The sequence below is a fragment of the Lutra lutra genome, chromosome 9 (genome assembly GCF_902655055.1).
Source record: "Lutra lutra chromosome 9, mLutLut1.2, whole genome shotgun sequence".
Lineage (NCBI taxonomy): Eukaryota > Metazoa > Chordata > Mammalia > Carnivora > Mustelidae > Lutra > Lutra lutra.
This window is the reverse complement of record NC_062286.1, coordinates 29673178-29693780: the sequence shown is the minus strand read 5'-3', so window position 1 is coordinate 29693780 and position 20603 is coordinate 29673178. Positions and strand designations below refer to the sequence as shown.

The window sequence follows — 20603 nt, the reverse complement described above, 5'->3', positions numbered from 1 at the left end:
TGATAACCATGCTTACATTGTCTTTTATCTTTGCTTTGTGACCTTTGATCTTTCATCAGTCTTACACAGATTCCAGAAAGTAAGTAGGAGAAGGGAGAGGAAAACACTCAAATTTTTTCCTCTGAGCACTTTTTAAGTAGCCCTGGATAAGTTCTGAAGCTTCTGGAAAGTCTCCTCTGCTCCCCTCAATCCACTGTTTCCATATCCCTATTCACCAATAATAGCTGTTTTTTAATATCTTCACTTTGTTCAAATTCTGCCTCCACGCAGTAATCAAGATGTGTGTAAATGCCCATTGAGAGGATGGAGATATATATTTTCATTAAAAAGAGTGACTGATATGTATTTTGTGTCTACTCTGTACCAAAGCTTTATGAGCATATGGTATTTCTAATCCCACTGAGCCTGTTATTTCTAGGTGAGGGTTACTGAAGCTCACCCAGTGTAGTAGGGTTCCTTCCAGAGAAACAGAGCAAATGAGGCTATGTGTGTGGGTGCACGTGTGTGTGTGTAGAGAGAGAGGTTTTAAAGGAAATGACTCATATGATTGTAGAGGCTGGTAAGTCCAGAATCCACACGGTAGGCTGGTAGACTGGAGACCAGGGGAAGAGTTAGTGTTACAGTGTTTGTCTGAAGGCAGTTTGCTGGCAGAATTCCCTCCTCTTCTGGAAGTTCAGTCTTTTTCCTCTTAAGGCCTTTCCACTATCAGGGTGAAGCCCAACCACGTTCTGGAGATTATCTGTTTTACTCAAAATCTACCAATATAAATGTTAATCTCCTATAAAACATACCCTCTGAGCAACTGTCAGACCTGTGTTTGACCAAATACCTACTAGCTGTGGCCTAGCCCAGTGGGAAGATCCAGGTAACCATCACAGTTCCAGTGACTTCCATAGGTTGTCTTGCTGGCACGTGGTAGACGTCCTGTGAGAATCCAGATCTGCCTGGCTCTACAAACCTTTGCTCTTTTCACTGTGTTGTAGTACCTTAATTTGATCAGAAGCTTTCTTAGAGAACTACCTAAGAACCTTAGAACGATTGAAAACTGAGATCTGGGCAGGAAGGGAAGGTGATTTTAGAAGTGGCAGGAGCCAGAGGAATTGGATAAGAGAAAGGCGAATTGGAAGAACCTCATCTGGCCGGTGATACAGTAGGGAAGAACTTTGGTTGGGATGGGAGAAGGGACAAAGAGGGGACCATCAAGCTCCGTCTGTTCAGCACTTTGACTTGGCCTAGATCTGGCTCACTTTTACATTAGAAAACAAACTCCTCAATGGCAGGATTGTATCTTATCCTCATAGCTGCCTTATATGCTCAGTAGAGTGTCTAGCAGTTGGTTTAGTGAAGTCTTAGGTACTAAACTTAGAATAGAAGCATCAGGAATCGGGCTTAGGTCTTGGATGACTATGGGCTGGTGTGCTTTTGCATGTTTTCTAAGGGACTGAACACATCGTTGCCTTCCCCAGTGTGCTGTCTTGTATAGCCCGGCAGGTCAGAAGCTGCTCCCTGCCTCCCATCTGCTGTAGACTGTCCTTCAGTGAGGCCTGCGAGTTCTCACTGTCCTTAGGAAGGGCAAGAGCTGGCTTCAGCATCAGCTATGTTAAGTTCCTGATGTTCACAGCGCCTGCCTTTTTACCAGACTGCCCCAGAACTGCGCTTATTCTGGCTAAATACAAGAAAATAAATGACGTCGTGATTTTGATAATAGGTACCTAGGTTCAGTTGGGCAGTTGATTTTGGTTAAAATGGTTTCTGTTTACTTCACGCACACATATCTGGTCTAATGCTTGGAATGGAAGAAGGGGCCAGATAGGGAGAGGGAGATTTGGGGCCCTGATTCTAAAACATATTTGGTAAACAGACTCTAAATCAGGCAAGGCAATGCCCTAAATCTACATAAATTTGTTCTGAAGTACGGTATCTAACCCAGACTTTAGGGTTCATTTTATTATGACAGGAAAAGTCGATGTTGTCTTTTATTGTTTCTTGGGTGACATCAGGCCTTATCTCTCTGCTTCAGCGGATACCCCTGTGATCTCTGAAGAGAAGGGGCCCTGTTACCGTCTGGTCAGTTCCGGAAGGCAGTGTATGCACCCTCTGTCTGTTCACCTCACCAAGCAGCTCTGCTGTTGTAGCGTGGGCAAGGCCTGGGGCCCACACTGTGAGAAATGTCCCCTTCCAGGCACAGGTAAGACATGACCGCCGTCCGTTCCTGTTCCTTCCCAGCCACACAAGGACCCAGGAGGATTCTGGCAGCTTGCGTTCTTTTTGGTTTCCAACTTTTAATTGACATGTTAATAATACGATGTATTTTTATCAGTTTCATACAAACCATGACCATAGAAGGTTGAATCAATGGAAAAGAGATTTTCCTGTTTCTCTGTAACATGACACTTCCTCTCGAGTTTGGCATTCGGAAGCGTGAAGAGACCAGAGAGCTTTCTGGGCCGCGTGCCATCCTAACAACTGGCCGAGTGTCCCATGCACGGCCACGAGGCCCTGCGTAGGTTGACTAACTCCCTCACTGTTTGAACACGTGCTTGTCACTTTCTCTACTTGCAAATGGAGGGAATTATCTTCATGACTGTGAAGATTAATAACTCGGGGCAGATCCTGTCAGTGCACTGAGGAACTTCCAAGTCAGAATATTAATGGAAGTTTAATCAACTTATACTTTATAAACCTTATACTTTAGTTTGGTACATAGTTGCCTAATGCCCTGAAAGGATAACTATATTTCTCTCAGTGCCTGACTCCTACCAAGGAGTCCTCAACTTCTCAAGCAGGAAGAGAAAGAAACACACCTTGTGAATACCAGGCATGATATTATCAAGGGAGGAGTGGTCCCTATTTCACAGCATGTGGTGACCATAAAAAAGTCTCACCAGGTGCTTGTTTGATAAGGTGCTTCCCACCTAGGGAAGTACATCAACTTTCATGGGACTGTTGAATGTCTCAAAGCTGTAGCTTACACAGCAGCAGACAAGGTTTAAATATCAACGTAAATTTCATGATTACCTTTGTTGGTGGTTAGGGTCAGAAAGAATTGGTAAGGCAGAGGAGAGTATAGTGTTGATGGTATTTTGGTAGCTGTGTAATTTTAGACACCTTCACGAGGGCCTAGTATCCCCCTGTGGGATCTGAACTATTAGTTATTGAAAAGTAATAAAAATCCGTGAAATAAATGACCTTCAGAATTTATAGACCCATTTCTCTTCAAGTTCAATCTTAATAGCTTTGTAACTCTTACATAATGCATAAATCAAGACGACGGATATAATACAAGGCAATTAATGATGTATATTTTATGGTGACTAACGTAACTCAATAAAAACTTTAAAAATAAATAAATAACACCGGGAAATAAATAACACCGGGCAACATCTCCGTGACATCCAGTAACTAAACTGGAAAATAACATTAAAGACAGACTTTTCGTACTTACCAAATTTTTGGTTATATGGTGATTTTCCAACATTTGATTCATTAATACTGCAAATATTTGATAGGAAAACATGTTGTCTTCTGGAAACATCTGGTCTTTCAAGTAAGAATTGTATTTCATAGTTAAATTTAAGAATGAATTTCCACCGTTTAATGCGCAATCCTTAGAAAAACACTGTTTTAGTGTGCTTCAAGGAGTATTTTAGAGTTTCCTTTTTATTGAGGACTAATTTTAGGTCCAGAACACTCAATAGGGGATCTCTTGTTGAGTAGAAGGGAGAAGTGACTTATTTTACTTTCAATTTGAAAAGTAGAAATAAAAAAGTTGACCATAAGCTCCTCAGTGTCTGCGTTTGGTAACTTGCCTCCAAGACCAACACCAAAGGGATTAGGTGGATTTTCCTTCTCAGGCCACACACTGCCTCGCCACCCCTGTCTTTCTCTTTCACTTATTCTTGGAGATGATGCAGTGGAGGTTAGCAAATCCTATGTGCCCAGTCTGCCTTTTTTTTTTTTTTTTAAACAGGCAAGACCACTTTCCTGGCAAGGATAGCAGTCCCAGGGCACAGAACATCTCCTTGTCCTCTGGATAATTAAGCCAGCTGGTCAAGATCAGGCTGTTGCCTCCTCATCCCTTTTTTTGAAAATAACTCCATTCTGACTTGGCATGTCCTGTTGTTCTTGACTTTTCTCCATCATCCCTTTAGTTCTTTGCCGGATTCCTTCTCACTATCCTGAAACTGTCTTCAAAAACACTCCCCGTTTTAGTCCTTCTTCATCAACCTCACCGTATCAGCTGATATGCTCCATTCTGGCTGACTCTTCAACTAGAAACAAATTATGAAAATTTCAGCATCTCATTTCCCTGACCAGTGATTGATTTTTCTCTTTTAGCCTTCTTATTAGTCATCTAGTGTAGAGAGATGTTCCTGAGTTCCTTGTTAATAACTAATGCAATTATATCAAAGCAGGAGGAAAAGAAGAAAGCCTGGTTTTTGTTGACCTTATACACATACCCTATGAAATATATATAGTATACATGGTATCTTCTGTATGTAAAACCTTCTAATATATTACATAGATTCCGTATATGTGATATATGATAGAGAAAACTAAATATAGAAAATGTATATATGGTATCTCCTAATGGTTGCTGATATATATAATATATATGAATATATGCTCTCTATGTGCTATGTAGGCTATATATATAATATCGATAAGGAATTAACAGATGGAGAAGTATTGAATAAAAGAAAGGGTTGGGTTTTTTTCTGTAAATGTACAAGTTTAAGAGAAATTCAAGCATTATGCATCTGTTTTTGAAATTTTTAAATGTAACTATATTGATGATTTATTAAGAAATACTCATCATGATATTTTCCTCTGTATAAGTTTTGCACTTTTAGATTTTTAAAAGGAATATTTTCCCATCCCAAATCTAGCTGCTTTTAAGGAAATCTGTCCTGGTGGAATGGGTTATACGGTTTCTGGCATTCATAGACGCAGGCCAATCCATCACCATGTAGGTAAAGGACCTGTATTTGTCAAGCCAAAGAACACTCAACCTGTTGCTAAAACTACTCATCCTCCACCTCTCCCAGCCAAGGAAGAGCCAGTGGAGGCCCTGACCTTCTCCCGGGAACACGGGCCAGGTGTGGCGGAGCCAGAAGGTGAGAGTGGAAGTAGATCGAGGGCCCAGCCCTCCGTCTTGTGTGTCTTTGGTTTCTCTGTTAATACCCTTCTAGAACAGGGTTTTTAACCTCAGCACTATTGATACTGTAGGATGATTCTTTGTGTGTGGTAGGATTTCATCAACCTCCTTGGGCACGAACTTTTAGATGCCAGTAGCACCCTTTCCCCTCCAGGTATTACAACCAGAAGGGTGTCCAGCCCTGCCAAATGTCCCTGTGAGGTAAAATGACCTCTGATTGAGAACCACCTCTGTAGAGTAATATGTTTGGAGCAGGTAACGATATTCTATGGTGATCTCAGGGCTTGCTGGGGGCTACTTTGTCTTGGTGTTTATTCCTGAAGGGTAATTTACATCCTTTAGGGAATAACCCTAGTTCATTTCTTTGTCTAGAGGGCCATTTAATAAATAGTTACGTACTTCACTAAGTAGAATCTACAGACTTAAAGAAGTTAAAGCATTGATGGAACTTCCATTGGAAACAGACAGTCAGGGATCATGGGAGACCAATGAGGCAGGACAGTAGAGTCCCCAAAGGGATCTTGGAAATCGCCTTGTGTAGTCCTTTCATTGACTTTCTGAGAAGCCTGAGACCTAGAGAGGGTACATGACTTGCCAAGTGTCATATGCAGAGTATGTAATGGGGCCGAGGAGCACATTTTTCCAAGAAAGAGGGTATGGCTTTGTATTCTAGGAGTCTAGAGACAACTGACCTTGACTGTGTCTCTTTATATAAACCAGCATATTCAATCCCTTGAATATCTTTATTATCCTAAGAATGTTTATCCCAGATAGAAGGAGCAAACATTTTAGATATATACAGAATATGTATTTTCTTTAATGACGCTCCTGTTGGCTTCACACAGTTTAGTGGGTCAGAATATAGGGTGCCCATTTGTGGATTTTGTGAGGAGAGAAGGTATCTAGTTTAGTAGAGAATCAGGAGCTTGGCTAAGCTGCCTTCTATAGAGGTCTTTTTTCAGATCTCTGAATTTTTCTGTATTCTAGCCTGTTTTATTTCACTTTTCCACTTGTGGCCCTTCTTGTTAGGCAGAGCAGGGAGGCCCTCACCTAGAATTGACAGTATTGACTGGTTTGCTCCTCTACACTTGGGGTATGTTTGCAGATGTTTGCAATGGCTCATACTCTGCAGAGGCAGGAGGAAATGGGCTCTGGTCCAGCTTCTGCCTCAGGACATCCTTGGTGGGTTAGGCAGGACAGACCGTTCGTTGATTTTTTCCAACCACAAGAATATAGTAGCAGTGATAAGCCATCTGGTTCCCTTATTGCTTTTGGAAGTTAGGCATCTACCAACACTGTACACTAATGTTCATGGAGACGATGACTAATGAGAAGAACCCCAGTAGTTGTTAATCATAAGCTGGAGGACTAATACTAAAGACTGATGAATGAGAAGCAAGTCTTTCTAAATCCAAAGGTGTAACCACTGCTTCACAATAATGTTATGATTGTGTAACATGTAATCTGTTCAATATACTGATCTCATCTCTAATTAGATTTTATTGGCTTGTGATTTCTCTCCCTCTAATTTAGTTAGCTTATCTTACTGACGATGCTTACGGGGCTTCAATAAAGATGACGAGTACAGTACCCAGTCTTAGATCTCTTATTGAAATAAGTGGCTTTCTTTTTTAACATTAACACCCAGTATCATATATTATGTTAAGGATAAGTACATTGCCAATTAATGAAAATGTTTTTTGATATGGGAAGTTCCATAAAATTGAGATCAGACCTAAAATAATGAACCAGAAAGTATTGTTTCCTTTAACCTGTTAAGTCAATGAGAGAATTGGAAAGAATTTCATCACATCTACCTGAACTTTGGTAGTTAAGGAATGATGTAGCATGGAGTGTTTGTCTGTTGGTCATGTGTAAAATTCTCCAAAATGGCAGATGACCATAATTCTGCATTTTACTTTGTTTGATTCTTAATCCTTTTGGAGTGACAATTGACTTTTACTGCTTTTTTAAAATTTAGCCATTATGTGGTGTATTGACTTAGATTGTACTAATGTCCTTCTTTCTTTTCTGGTTTTAGTGGCAACTGCACCCCCTGAAAAGGTAATTCATTCATTATTTGCAAGTCTTTTTGTTTTGTTTTGTTTTTTTTTGTTTTTGTTTTTACTATCAAAATGATTTTCTTTTAGAATACCTATTGATATTCTATGGATTTTTTTAAACTTAAATACAGTAACATGCCTACTATTCATTATTTGGTGTGAGGAATTATAGCATTCATTCAAGAAATATTTAGTGAGCACCTATTACATAACTGGCACTATCCTGAATATTAGGATAACAATCGAGAACAAATCAGACAAAAGTCCTTGTTCTCATGGAATTTAAATTGTAGTGAGAAAAAAAGGTGGGACTGATGGAATCAGAAGCTTAAACAGAATTCAGGTCAGTTCATGGCCTGGACTGTGGATAGAAAGAAAGATTATACGCAATTGTGAATTCTTATATATATAAGAGTGGAGACATATATATGTTCCGCATATTCTCATATACTGAGTGAAGTACTTCTTAAGTCAACTAAACTTTAACATGCATGGTGTTTGGTTATATTAAAAGAATAGAGCTTACTTACCCTTGGAAGGTACAATCCAGTACTAAAATATTGGTTCTTAGAAATTTTAGAGAAATATTAAGTCAGCCTTTTGGTTTTTTTGGCATAAAAGTGGGACCATGAATTGTGAGATTTATTCATAGGAAATATACAAATTTGCTGGATCTAAGCCCTGTTTATGTAATATTGTTCCTCGTCTGAGTCTTGCTTTGATTCTTTAATAACATGAAAATTAGATCATTATTAAATCTTCACACACAAGTGTTAGAATTCAGATGGCACGAACACCTATAAATTATTATAAAAGTTTTTAAAATTTTTAACTTATGCATATGGGATAGAATAACTTCAGGGTTCTACCCTAAGTGCTAAAAGAATCCAGAACAACAAAGAAGTAGGATTTTAGAGTGACAGCGGCCAACAAAGAAGAATGTTGTTATATTGACACCAAAAGAAGTAGAACACGTGTGCATATTTTATATGCACTTTTACAGCTCCTGGATTGTGTTTCTAAAGGTCAGCAGTGTGCAGTGGTTTGCAATTTTATTGATTTTGAATTCAGTCTTGGTTGATATGTGGAAGGAATTGTTCAGGGCATGAGCAGACCAGCCAGCTCCCTGATAACCTATTTTCTTTGCTGTTGAGGATGGAGTTTATGGTAACTCTCATTAAATTCTGGAAGAGGGCCTGAACGTTTCCTTGTATACTTATATTGTAAATTTTTTGACATGAGACAGTGGGGAAAATGCCATCATAGTCTTTGCAGTCTTGACTCCTCACGGAGGTCTCATGATGTTAAGGATGGATGAAGAGAAAGCAGGGGAGCCTGTGGATGGGAAATTATACGTGCATAGGTGCAGTGGAGGAGGTAGCAAGAGGTCAGTTGGGGGAACAGGGGAGGCTTGGTTAGAAGGAGAACTTGGGGCTGCTGAGGAAGGCTTGAAATCCAACTGCAGTTGTAATCAGGGTGGGATACTGTGCTCCTCTCTCTTGACTCTACTTGTCCAGTGGAGAAGTAGCATTGATTAGGAAGTCTGCTGCCCCGTGCTGATGGGGGAGATGCCGTCTGTAAGTTTCAGGAGTGCATAAACATCTGATGGTGGTCTGTTCCTTGTGGGCATTGACCACGGGCTGCAGGGAATGGGTTGCAATTGTGACTGATTGAGGTCCCCTTGAATAGGTAATGGAAGATTAGTCTGTATTCTTAAGATGGAAAAATGTGGGGGAAAGTAATAGGTGCTCAGTCTTTATGGAAGATGAATCACAGCAGAATTAACTGAGATAGGGAGATGTTAGATGATTATAACAAACAGGATGAGACAGAGAGTCCAGACCAGGGTAGTGGGAGCTGTGGGTATGAAAAGGTCAACAAACATAAAGAACAGTGCAGCTGGGCAGGGCTTGGAATGAAGAATGAAAGAGCAGGGACCATAGCATGATTTGAAACCTGATTTAATGCCTGTGGCATTGACAGATACCCAGACCGCGGAATGAGAGCCTGCAGGGCTTTGGCGGGGATGGATTGGAGGTACTCGTGGAAGATCTAAATGGAGTCACTCTAAATACTCAAGCCTACGAAATTGGGTCTTTGATGAGCTACCCAGTCAGGATATCTATTTTATGAAAAGCAAAAGAGCAGATCATTGAAATTAGGACGGCGATGAAAAGGGAAACAGACCTAGGGAGTGAGCTTTGGGGGAGATGGCGGTGGTGTGCAGGGCAGCCATGACCAAGTAACCCAGTGAATGCTTCTAAGGACTTGGGGCATGGGTATGCTGGCCCCCCTGTTGTCCCTGCTGGTTCAGTCTGCTGGAGCCCCGAGCAGCTCTAACTGGAAGCTGTGTCACAATTGCCCCCGTCTGTGTTTTCACCTCCGGTCCAGGGGACGGGAGGGGGCCACTGGACGCATGAGGAAGCCCCGGGTCCAGGTCCCTGTGTTTGTGTTGCTCTGCTTGACTATCACTATGCTGAGAGCTGGAGATGCACAGTTACTAGATGGGAGGTTCCAGAAAGGCCTTACTGACTGCCTGGCTTAAAATATTTTAATGTATTGTGTATTCTTGGTTGACACATGTGCTATTCCTGTTATTTACTCTGCAAAGTGTGGCTGGTCATCTTGCTAGGGCAGGGCACCATGTCCATGAGAGGACAGCTTAGTTCTCCATTGGGGTTTGTTTTGCCTTGTTTGAGACCAGATATGGGCCCCTGAGCCAATGCATTTGTTTACAGTGTCTAAAGGGACCTTTTGCTTTGGACCCCCCCCCCCCCCCGGAACACAGGTGGGGGTGTGTACATGCATCAGCACTGCTAAGGGAATCAAAGGCTTGCTTTAGTCATGGCTCAGCATCACTCCCTATATGCATTTTTCCCCCACAAAACTGCACGGGTCATTGTCAAGTGTCTCATGTTACTTGTTGGCTTTCTAAGACTAGAATCAAGTAAAGATAGTAATGTGTGGAAACTAAAGATAATTCCTACTTTCAGTTCTTGCTCTCTCTCTCTTTTTCTTTTTAATACAACCGCCCAGGAAATACCTTCATTGGATCAAGAGAAAACCAAACTTGAGCCTGGTCAACCCCAGCTCTCTCCAGGCATCTCAACTATTCACCTGCACCCACAGTTTCCAGGTAACTTCTGTTGCTCTGTGCTATTTGTAAGAGTATTATCGATGAATAAAAGAGCAAGATAAGGATTCTTTCATCTTTGATTTTAAAGTGTGATAAATCATTAGAATTCATAAGAGAAGTGCCATATGAAAGATATACTTAAGAATGTTAATATCCTCGTAATGTTAGTGTAGGTCTTGTATATTTTAGAATGGTAGAAGGAACTTAAGTTTCTTATGGTTTTCAGTGGCCAGGAGTAAGTATATATTATTAGAACACTTTTGAGGGTCATCATTTGATGAAGGCTCATTTTTCCTTGGCTTCTGAATTGTTCTCATATATTCTTGCTGAATGTTGAAACTGAGACTATAGATGACTACCAGGGGCTTTCGGGATCTATAAAGAGTCCTTTGTATCCAAGCAGGACTGTGATATGTTAGTAGACTTAAGTTATGTTTGCATTTTGGAATGGGACCTCCAAGCACCTGACAGGCTTTAATTTTTTTCATCTCCTCCTTTCTCATATAGTAGTGATTGAAAAAACATCACCTCCTGTGCCTGTGGAAGTAGCTCCCGAAGCTTCTACATCAAGTGCCAGCCAAGTGATTGCGCCTACTCAAGTCACAGGTGGGTGTGGTGGTACGTGCTGCAGCCTGTGCTTGAGACGTGGGGGTGAGCCTCCTGTCAAATGTGGTATCAAAATTGTATCAAAGGTATGGATTGCTCAGGGCAGGTTAGTTATAATAGCAAATCTTTGGAAATCATCTAAATACCGTTAAAAAGGAGGAACATTTAAGTTAATTATGGTACATATACAGTGAAATATCTCATAGTTTTAATGCTGTAAAAGGCTATTTAGGGGCACCTGGGTGGCTCAGTGGGTTAAGCCTCTGCCTTCGGCTCAGGTCATGATCTCAGGGTCCTGGGAGGTCCTGGGATCGAGCCCCGCATGGGGCTCTCTGCTCAGCGGGGAGCCTGCTTCCCCCCTTTCTCTCTGTCTGCCTCTCTGACTACTTGTGATCTCTCTCTCTCTCTCTGTCAAATAAATAAATAAAATATTAAAAAAAAAAAAAAAACAAAAAAAAGGCTATTTAATGTCATGAGGAAATGCTTCTGGCAAAATGAGCAATACAGAACACGGTATGATTCCAATTTTATTTTTTAAATGTTTACAAACACAGAGAAAGAGACAGCACATCCAAGGGGCTCCTGGGGGGCTCAGTGGGTTAAGTGTCTGTCTTTGGCTCAGATCATGATCTCGGGGTCCTGGGATCAAGCCCCGCATTCTCCCTCTCCCTCTGCCCCTCCCCCTGCTTGCACACGCTCTCTCTGTCTGTCAAAAAAAAAAATATATATAAAATCTTAAAATAAGTAAACAAGTAAAACACCAAAAAAATACATAAATAAATTAAAAAGTACATCAAAGTGTTCAACCATCACCAATTCATTGGATCACAGATAATCTTTGTTCTTTGACTTATTTTTATATATTTTCAAAATTCTTTATAATAATTTTAATCATTAATGACACATTATAAACATTTATCATAATGTGAAACAAACCAGCAGCATAACAATTAATATCCTTAATGTATAATGAGCTCTTATAAGTCAGCAATAAAAATACTAATAGAAAAATGGAAAATAATAAAATCAAGCAATTTATAGAAAAAACATATAATAGGAAATGTCAACCCATAATCAAAGAAATGCAGATCAAAATAATTATTATCAAATTAGCATTTAATTTTTACTAGAGTAAAATTGAGGTCAGACACATTGCTGAAAGGAATGTAAACTGGTTCACCACTTTTGGAAAGCTCAAACTGGCAAAAGTATGAAGGATTTTAAAAATAGGGTGCCTGGGGGACGCCTGGGTGGCTCAGTTGGTTAAGCAGCTGCCTTCGGCTCAGGTCATGATCCCAGCGTCCTGGGATCGAGTCCCACATTGGGCTCCTTGCTCATCGGGGAGCCTGCTTCTCCCTCTGCCTCTGCCTGCCATTCTGTCTGCCTGTGCTTGCTCTCTCTCTCTCTCTCTCTCTCTCTCTCTCTGACAAATAAATAAAATCTTTAAAAAAAAAAAAAAATAGGCTGCCTGGGTGGCTCAGGTGGTTAAGCGACTGCCTTTGCCCCAGGTCATGATCTCAGAGTCCTGGGATCGAGCCCCAAATTGGGCCCCTGCTCAGCGGAGAGCCTGCTTCTCTCTCTCCTTTGCCTCTCCTCCTGCTTGTGCACGCTAGCTCGCTCGCTCTCTCCCTCAAATAAATAAAAATAAAATCTTTCTAAAAAAAATTTTTTTTTAAATATAAAGAAATTTAAAAAAATAAAAGAATTTATTTATTTGAGAGGGAGAGAGAGAGAAAGAGACGGAGAGAACATATACATGAGCAGGGGGAGGGAGAAGCAGACTCCCTGCTGAGCAGGGATTTCCCCCCCACCCCACCCACGACAGTGCGGGACTCCCTCCCAGGACCCTGAGATCATGACCTGAGCCAAAGGCAGACAGTTAACTGACTGAGCTACCCAGGCGCCCCAAAAATATTCAGAACTTTTGACCCAGTAATCCTATATTGAAATATCTAGTGTGAAGAAATAATGTCTCTGAAGACTGAGATAATGATTTATATAAATGGATACTTGCCACAGCACCAGCTTTAATAGAGAAAAAGTAGGAATAATCTAAATATTTAACTATAGGGAAATAGATAATTATGTTACATCTAGGCATTGGAACATGATGCTGCCATGAAATACACTATTTTTAAAGAATTTTTATTGAAATCTAATAGAAAATGGTCACAAAATGCTGTTAAACACAAGACAAAGTATATGAAAATGAAGGAATGGAGAACACTATACCAGTTATTAAAAAAAAAAAAAAGGGGCAATTGGGTGGCTTAGTGGGTTAAAACCTCTGCCTTTGGTGTGGGTCATGATCTCAGGGCCTGCTTCCTCTTCTCTCTGTGTGTGCCTCTCTGCCTATTTGTGATCTCTGTCTGTCAAATAAATAAAATCTTTAAAAAAATTTTTTTAAATAAATAAATAAATAAACACCTTATACGTTGAGAAAATCTTGGGAGAAAATATGCCAGATATTAACAGTGGTTGTTTTTTATAGTAAGATCCAAGAGATGTGGGGGTATTGTAGAATATTTTCTATTTTCCATATACTGTATAGTGGGCAAATATTTTATGGTCAGAAATAGATCACTAATATGTATCATGCTGACTGACGGTCAGGATGAGGTTGGCTGTATATAACAAGGAAGTCAATAGAGGAGTCTGCAGCCTTTCTTAAAATACTCCTTCCTCAGAAACATGGTATGCATAATTTTTCAAATAAAAATATGCTCAGTGTGTTACTTAGGTGAATTACAGTGATCATTTCACAATGCATGTGTATATCAAAACATCAAGTTGTGCACCTTAAGTATGTATATGTTTTATGTGAAAAAACAGTACAATTGTATGTGACATATATATAAAATAAATCATATAAAAATATGTCATTTTATATGTTAAAAAACCTTTTGGCTGTTTTCTCAAAAATGTGGTTGTAAATTCTCTTAGATATTTGAATTGAGACCTTGGACTGGAAAGTGTTTTGTTTTGTTTTGTTTTTGAGAGAGAAAGAGAGTGCATGTGCAAGCTGGACATAGCAGGTTTGGGGGTGGGGAGAGGGAGAGAGAATACCAAGCTGGCTCCAAGCCCAGTGCAGAGCCCATCACTGGGCTTGATCTCAGGACCCTTGATGTTGGTCCTGAGCTGAAATCGGGAGTTGGATCCTCAACCAACTGAGCCACCCAGGCACCCCTGGAAAGTGTTTTTAGAAAGCACCTGTGTGTTCCAAGACGCAGTGCACTTAACAAAGGAGCATAGAGTCACATCATGGAACACTGTGTTTTTACCCAGTTCAGGGCACTGTAGCCAGAGCCGTAGCCTTCCCTAGTTAGTGCATGGCAACTGCTCTTTGATTTTACTCTTAATACTGTGTTAAGTGATAGAGAGATATCAGATCTTCTCAGTACTTCTAGAGTGATGCAATGAAATGATAGTGTTATTATTGTTGTTTTTTAATGGCCAAGGCTAAAACAGTTCTTCTCTATTCTGAAGTCATTTATGGGTCTGCTTGCTTTATTAAGCACATCTGTAAGAGAATCTGCTGTGCAATGAAACATATACCAAGATATGATACACCATCTTGGACAGCAAGGATCTTCACACTGTTGACCTCATATTATTAGAAAGGAAAATTGCAGTGTGACAATGCAATGTACTAGGTCTGAATACTGTATACCTATGTTTCTGTTTTCCAGTGTACAAGTACAGTTTCGTGCCTTTTTAACAATGGCAGACTTCAGTGGGTGGACTTTTTGCAAGCAAGCTTCGTAGAGGTTGAATAAGGTTGACTAGATAAATGCAGTTTTGCCATGTAAATGCAGCTGTGTGAGGAAAAACAAATTGAAGGTACTTAGCTTCAACTGAACTACAGAGCTTTTTCCCAAAAAAGTGGCTGTGCTCTATGAAGTTGTTAGAAGACAACTTAATTTGAGGTTGGCAAAGATACAGGGCCAACATCTGCTATCACATGTTTGAAGCACGACTATTTCCTTCCAGGAAAAGAGTGACGTTAAAATTTTATGCAGCATTTGTAGGTGTTCCTACATCCTATAGTAGAGGAATCTTTCTGAAACAATCCATGGGGAGAATATTACAGTCTTTGAATTAAAATGGTCTGCAACTTTACAGCTACACAATAATCAGCAATCTACACTAGAACAAGAAGATTGTTTTGTATCAAATTTAATTTAAATCAAACTATAGATGTTCCCATTGGTTTGATATGAGAGCCAAACATATAGATTAAGGGAGCAGTCTGATCCGTTCCGTCCAGATTGTTACACAATGGTTTTTTTCCCCTAAGACACAGAGGAGGTAAATCTTACTTGTCACTATTAGTTTGTCTCACAAGTTGAAGAAAGGAATAGAATAATACATAAGAATCTAAAATAAACAAAATCAGCTCCACATTGCTTAGTGATGATATCTTTATGGTGGTGAGATTGGAAGGAGCCTTTTCAGATTCATTCAAATATACTTTGACATGCAGTAATTATGAAGCGAGCCACATAAGTGTGATATATTCCACTCGTAACAGCTGATTTGGTGGCTTGTGACATTATTGGCATACTGTTTCCAAATAAATTATACATTTCAGCATATAAATTCTTGATTTAGCATAGTGTCTTAATAGCTCAAGGATAGGTTGGAAAATCAAACCTCTGGCAAATACTTGCAAAGTGGAAACATCTGTTTCAATTGTTGTGGGACAATTTATGCTCATTGTGGGGCAGCTAGGAAGCCAGAGCATTTTTGTAAACCTTTCCATGAATTAACATTTGACGCCTTCTTCCTCCTCTTCCCAAACTTCCTCCATGGCTCTCGCATAACAGCCAAAAATTATTCTTTGACTTCCATGACTACCTTGTGGAAACCTTTGTAATGATCATGGCCCAACATTATAAAAACTATTTGCTCATCAGAGCTTTTCCAAAGTTCAGAATTGACCCCTTTAAAAAATGTTTGTCCCTAAAGTGTATTGCCTGTCATTACGGCTTCAGTAAACTATGTATGCTGATGGAAAATGAACTCCTTTTTTCATTTAAAATCACTGTGCTTTAATATTTCCAAGCTTTACTTACTTACTTACTTTACTTTGAGTATTCATCTAATGAGGAAAAAAGTGAAAGGTCAGCATACTCATTCTCGTATTTTGCCAAAAAGCTTTCTTTTTCATTTTGGAAAAAACATAATAAATATACCAAATTCTTTTTTTTAAATCAACATATAATATATTATTTGTTTCAGGGGTACAGGTCTGTGAATCATCAGTCTTCTTTCACAGCACTCACCACAGCACATACCCTCCCCAATGTCCATAACCCAGCCTCCCTACCCCCTCCTCCCTTGACCCCCCAGCAACCCTCAGCAGTTTGTTTCCTGAGATTAAGAGTCTCTTATGGTTTGTCTTCCTCCCCAGTCCCATCTTGTTTCATTTTTCCTGCCCTTCCCTCTCCGACCCCCTGCCCTGCCTCTCAAATTCCTCATATCAGAAAGATCATATGATAATTGTCTTTCTCTGAGTGATTTATTTTGCTTAGCATAATACCCTCTAGTTCTATCCATGTCATTACAAAAGGCAAGGTTTCGTTTTTGATGGCTGCATAGTATTCCATTGTGTGTGTGTGCATGTGTGTGAGTATGTGTGTGTGTATACCACATCTTCTTTATCCATTCATCTGTTGATGGACATCTGGGTTCTTTCCATAGTTTGGCTATTGTGGACATTGCTGCTATAAACATTCAGGTGCACGTGCCCCTTCGGATCACTACATTTGAAGATATCAAACTCTTAAATCCACTGTTGGCCTTATTGCTGGGACAAATAGAGTATTTGGTTTTCCATTGGCTTTTGGTCATGGCTCTTTTTCCAGGTTCTAAACGGACCACTAAGTGAAAGAAACAGAATATGGTCCTTGACCAGGTGAAGGTAAAGGTGTCTCAGGGACACAGAGAGTAACATTAAAGTGGTCCTGAGGACCAGGGGACATGTGAAGAGCGTTAGGGATGAATCCAGTGGAAAGAGTCTCTTGATGATCTCTTTGAGAAACCAAACATGCTAAAGAAGTCTAGACCTTTTCATTAACTAGAGTACCCTGGAAACCAATAAATTAGTGCTTCCTGTGTGAGGTTTTATAATAATTCTTGTGCTTATGTCCACACAGTCTGCTCAAAGAATTGTAGATTTCAACATAAGCTGATTCATTATATGGGAACAGGTTCACATCCCTATGTATGAGGGTCCTCTTAGAAAAATAAAAAACATAATGTTTTTTTCCTTAAAAAAGAAAAATGAAGAAATGAGAGAATTTTTCCAAATCTTCCTCAAGACAGTACCTTCAGGACTCGCCTTTCTCTGTAATAATACACCCTGGAGAATGAAAATCTAGTAGAAAAGGAAGGGAAAGCACAGGCAGAGGTGGTTAGGAGACTTGTTTGAAAAATTCTGAGGTGTTTTGATGGTGTTACAACTCTTTTTTCTACTTACAAGGGTGGAATCCTGCCTCACAGATGGATGGAAGGAAGCTCTGAGGCCACACTGATGAAAGTCACATTAATTAATCACTTACATTAAAAAAAATGGGACAAACAGGGTAGAAATCAAGTACATTTTAGTAAATGTCCCTCCACTCCTTTGATGTATCTCTTAGTACCCTCTAGTGGTGTCAGAGTAACATTTTCTTACATACGTTAGTACCCTGCCAACTGGGATCAACCTTTGTAAGCTGTATCTCTATAAACTTTATCAGTGAGGTAATCAGGTAAAGATCCTCAAACATGCCTCATAAATATTTATCCTCATAGCTTCTACTGAAGATACTAGAATGGAAGAAAAGGCCATTATATTCACTTTATTTCCAAAGACTAAGCAGTACATTTCTTCAGTATTTCCCCTATTTTAGAGCTGATGTAAATAGAAACAGTTTAAATATGTTGGCAGTCTATGGTGTAAGGATGTATTATATTTGATTTAAACATCCCATAGTTTTGAAGATTTTTGTTCACACCTGTAAAACTTCCATTCTAAAGCTATGCTTGGAAAGTTACAGATATTTGGTAATCAACAAATTGGTATGTGTGGGCATTGGGGCAGCGAGTCCTGCTCAAGCATTGCATGAAAACCCCAGATTATTATAGACTTTGAACTTGTTCTGAATCCTTGTCCTGACTACATTAATTCATCTTCTGATCTTTTTTTTAAAATCTGATCAATATATCTTTTCTGTTTTAAGAAAATGTCAGAGAAAACTGTAAAGGAAGATCAGTAATTACAGGGAAAATCGAGAAAAGTAAATATCAGTAATTTTCAGAGAAGGCATCTACCTATAATATGGGATAGATGGTTAGAGATGTGATTTTCACACTATTCTTATAAGGAATTCCTGTAAACAGAAGAGAACGCTGAGCGTCTAAGATTTTAACCTGGAGAAGGTGACCTTTTACCTTCAGATTTTTGTGGCATAGAAATGATTTTTTTTTTTTAAAGGAAGACTTCTGATTATAAAAGTAATTATACATGCTCATTGTGGAAATTTTGAAAAATGAAAAATGTAGAGCAGAAAATATTAATTCCCATAATCATAACATGGAGATTTCTTTTTTTCCTGTCTTTTCTGCGTATGTCGGAATTTAGATTATATTCTGTATTTGTAACCAACTATTATATTTTTAGCAAATAAGCATTTTCCTATCCTGTCAATGATGTATTATGCTATATATGTTTCATAATTCATTTTTTCCATTACTGCCAGTCACTGAAGTTTAAGCAGTCATGTTAGTTACCCATGTTTTTAGCCTTTCAAGTTACTGTATGTTTTCTGTGACTTTACATTAAACAGACTAAGCAAGTCTATTTTTCTGGTAGTGAATTAGCATAAATAGGCTCACTAAAGGTCTGGGTAGTTTTTGTTTTTTAAAGATTTTATTTATTTATTTGACAGATAGAGATCACAGGTAGGCAGAGAGGCAGCCAGAGAGAGAGGGGAGGAAGCAGGCTCCCTGCCTCGCAGAGAGCCCGATGCGGGGCTCGATCCCAGGACCCTGGGATCATGACCTGAGCCGAAGGCAGAGGCTTTAACCCACTGAGCCACCCAGGCGCCCAGGTCTGGGTAGTTTTTAAGCGCGGGGCATCCAAGTGGATACTGCAGCTCTGCATTCATATGCTTCCTTTTAAAGTCTAAGTGACTTTCCAAATGATTTGCACCAGTTGTCTTAAAGTCGAAGCACAGTGAATAGCAGTTGATGAGAAATGAATACTGTGGTTTGGGTTTTTGGAAAGCAGCCTCAGCCCTAATTTATGTCATGTCCATAGTGAGTCTTTGTTAAAGCACTGCTTTTTTCACATTCTCCTGCAGAATGCATGGTAGGTTATTGGTGATGGTAGCACACCTGTTTTTCTTCATGCTCAGACCACAGACCCCCTTGAGCAAGGCTGTTGCTGTAGCTTGTCCTGCTTGAGGCTCCGGTCTGCTTGCCCTGGGCACTCAGACTCTCCCATGGCAGCATGCCTTGTAAGCATTGTTTACTTGGTGATGGCAATGGGATCATAGTCCAAGGTAACATTGTTATAAATGTGCAGTTTCTTTGTTACATATTCTTAAATGACCTCAAAAGGAACAACATCTACAATGATGATAATAATGGCTAGCTGGGCTTTCTTACACATAAAAAGTTATTGGTTTATAATTCACAGTTAAATCAGTAAAATAAAAAAAAAATTTAAGTATATGGATTACTTAAAGGAACTTTCCTCCCCTATTTCCTTTTTTAAATTTTTATTTTTTTAATTTCTTAATTTTTAAATTTCAGTATGCTTAACGTACATTATTATATTAATTCCAGGTATACAAAATAGTGATTCAGCAATTCTGTATATTACTCAGTGCTGATCATAAGGTATTTTTAATCCTCTTCACCTATTTCAGCCATCCCCCTACCCAACTCCCCTCTGGTAACCATGAGTTTGTTTTCTATAGTTGAGTCTGTTTCTTGGTTTGTCTCTTTTTTCCCCTTTGTTCATTTGTTTTGTTTCCTTCATTCTGCCTATGAGTGAAATCACATGGTCCTTGTGTTTCTCTGATTGACTTATTTCACTTAGCATTATGCTCTCTGGAAATCCATCCACGTTGTTGCAAATGACAAGATTTCATTCCTTTTATGGCTGAGTAATATCCCATTGTATATATCTACACCACATCTTCTCTGTCCATTCTTCTGTCCGTGGGTACTTGGGCTGTCTCTGTAGTTTGCCTATTGTGGATAATGCTGCAGTAAACATCTCGGTGTAGGTATACCTTTGAATTAGTGTTTTCATTTTCTTTTGGTATGCCCAGTAGTGGAATAACTAGATCATATGGTGGTTCTGTTTTTAATTTTTTGAGAAACCTCCACACTGTTTTCCCCAGTGGCTGCACAAGTTTGCATTCCCACCAACAGTACATGAGGGTTCCTTTTTCTCCACGTTCTCACCAACATTTGTTTCTTGTGTTGTTGATTTTAGTCACCCCGACAGGTGTGAGATGATGTCTCACTGTGGTTTTGAATTGCATTTTCCCTGATGACAAATGATATTAAATATCTTTTCATGTGTCTTTTGGCCTTCTGTAGGTCTTTGGAGCAATGTCTTTTCATGTCTTCTGCCCATTTT

The 20603-nt window shown here is 39.5% G+C and overlaps 1 protein-coding gene across 14 annotated transcripts in view; it reads left to right on the top strand.

The window, feature by feature from the left end:
- LTBP1 (latent transforming growth factor beta binding protein 1) overlaps positions 1–20603 on the top strand; it is a 405463-nt gene that overhangs the window by 265469 nt on the left and 119391 nt on the right. For 6 of the 14 annotated variants that reach the window (XM_047745654.1, XM_047745653.1, XM_047745656.1 and 3 more), the window contains 5 exons: positions 2021–2188; positions 4890–5117; positions 7200–7222; positions 10258–10357; positions 10865–10963. In XM_047745654.1, the coding sequence (XP_047601610.1) occupies positions 2021–2188; positions 4890–5117; positions 7200–7222; positions 10258–10357; positions 10865–10963 (618 nt within the window). The remainder of the gene's footprint in view (positions 1–2020; positions 2189–4889; positions 5118–7199; positions 7223–10257; positions 10358–10864; positions 10964–20603) is intronic. The other 8 variants (XM_047745652.1, XM_047745662.1, XM_047745659.1 and 5 more) reach the window with 3 other exon arrangements.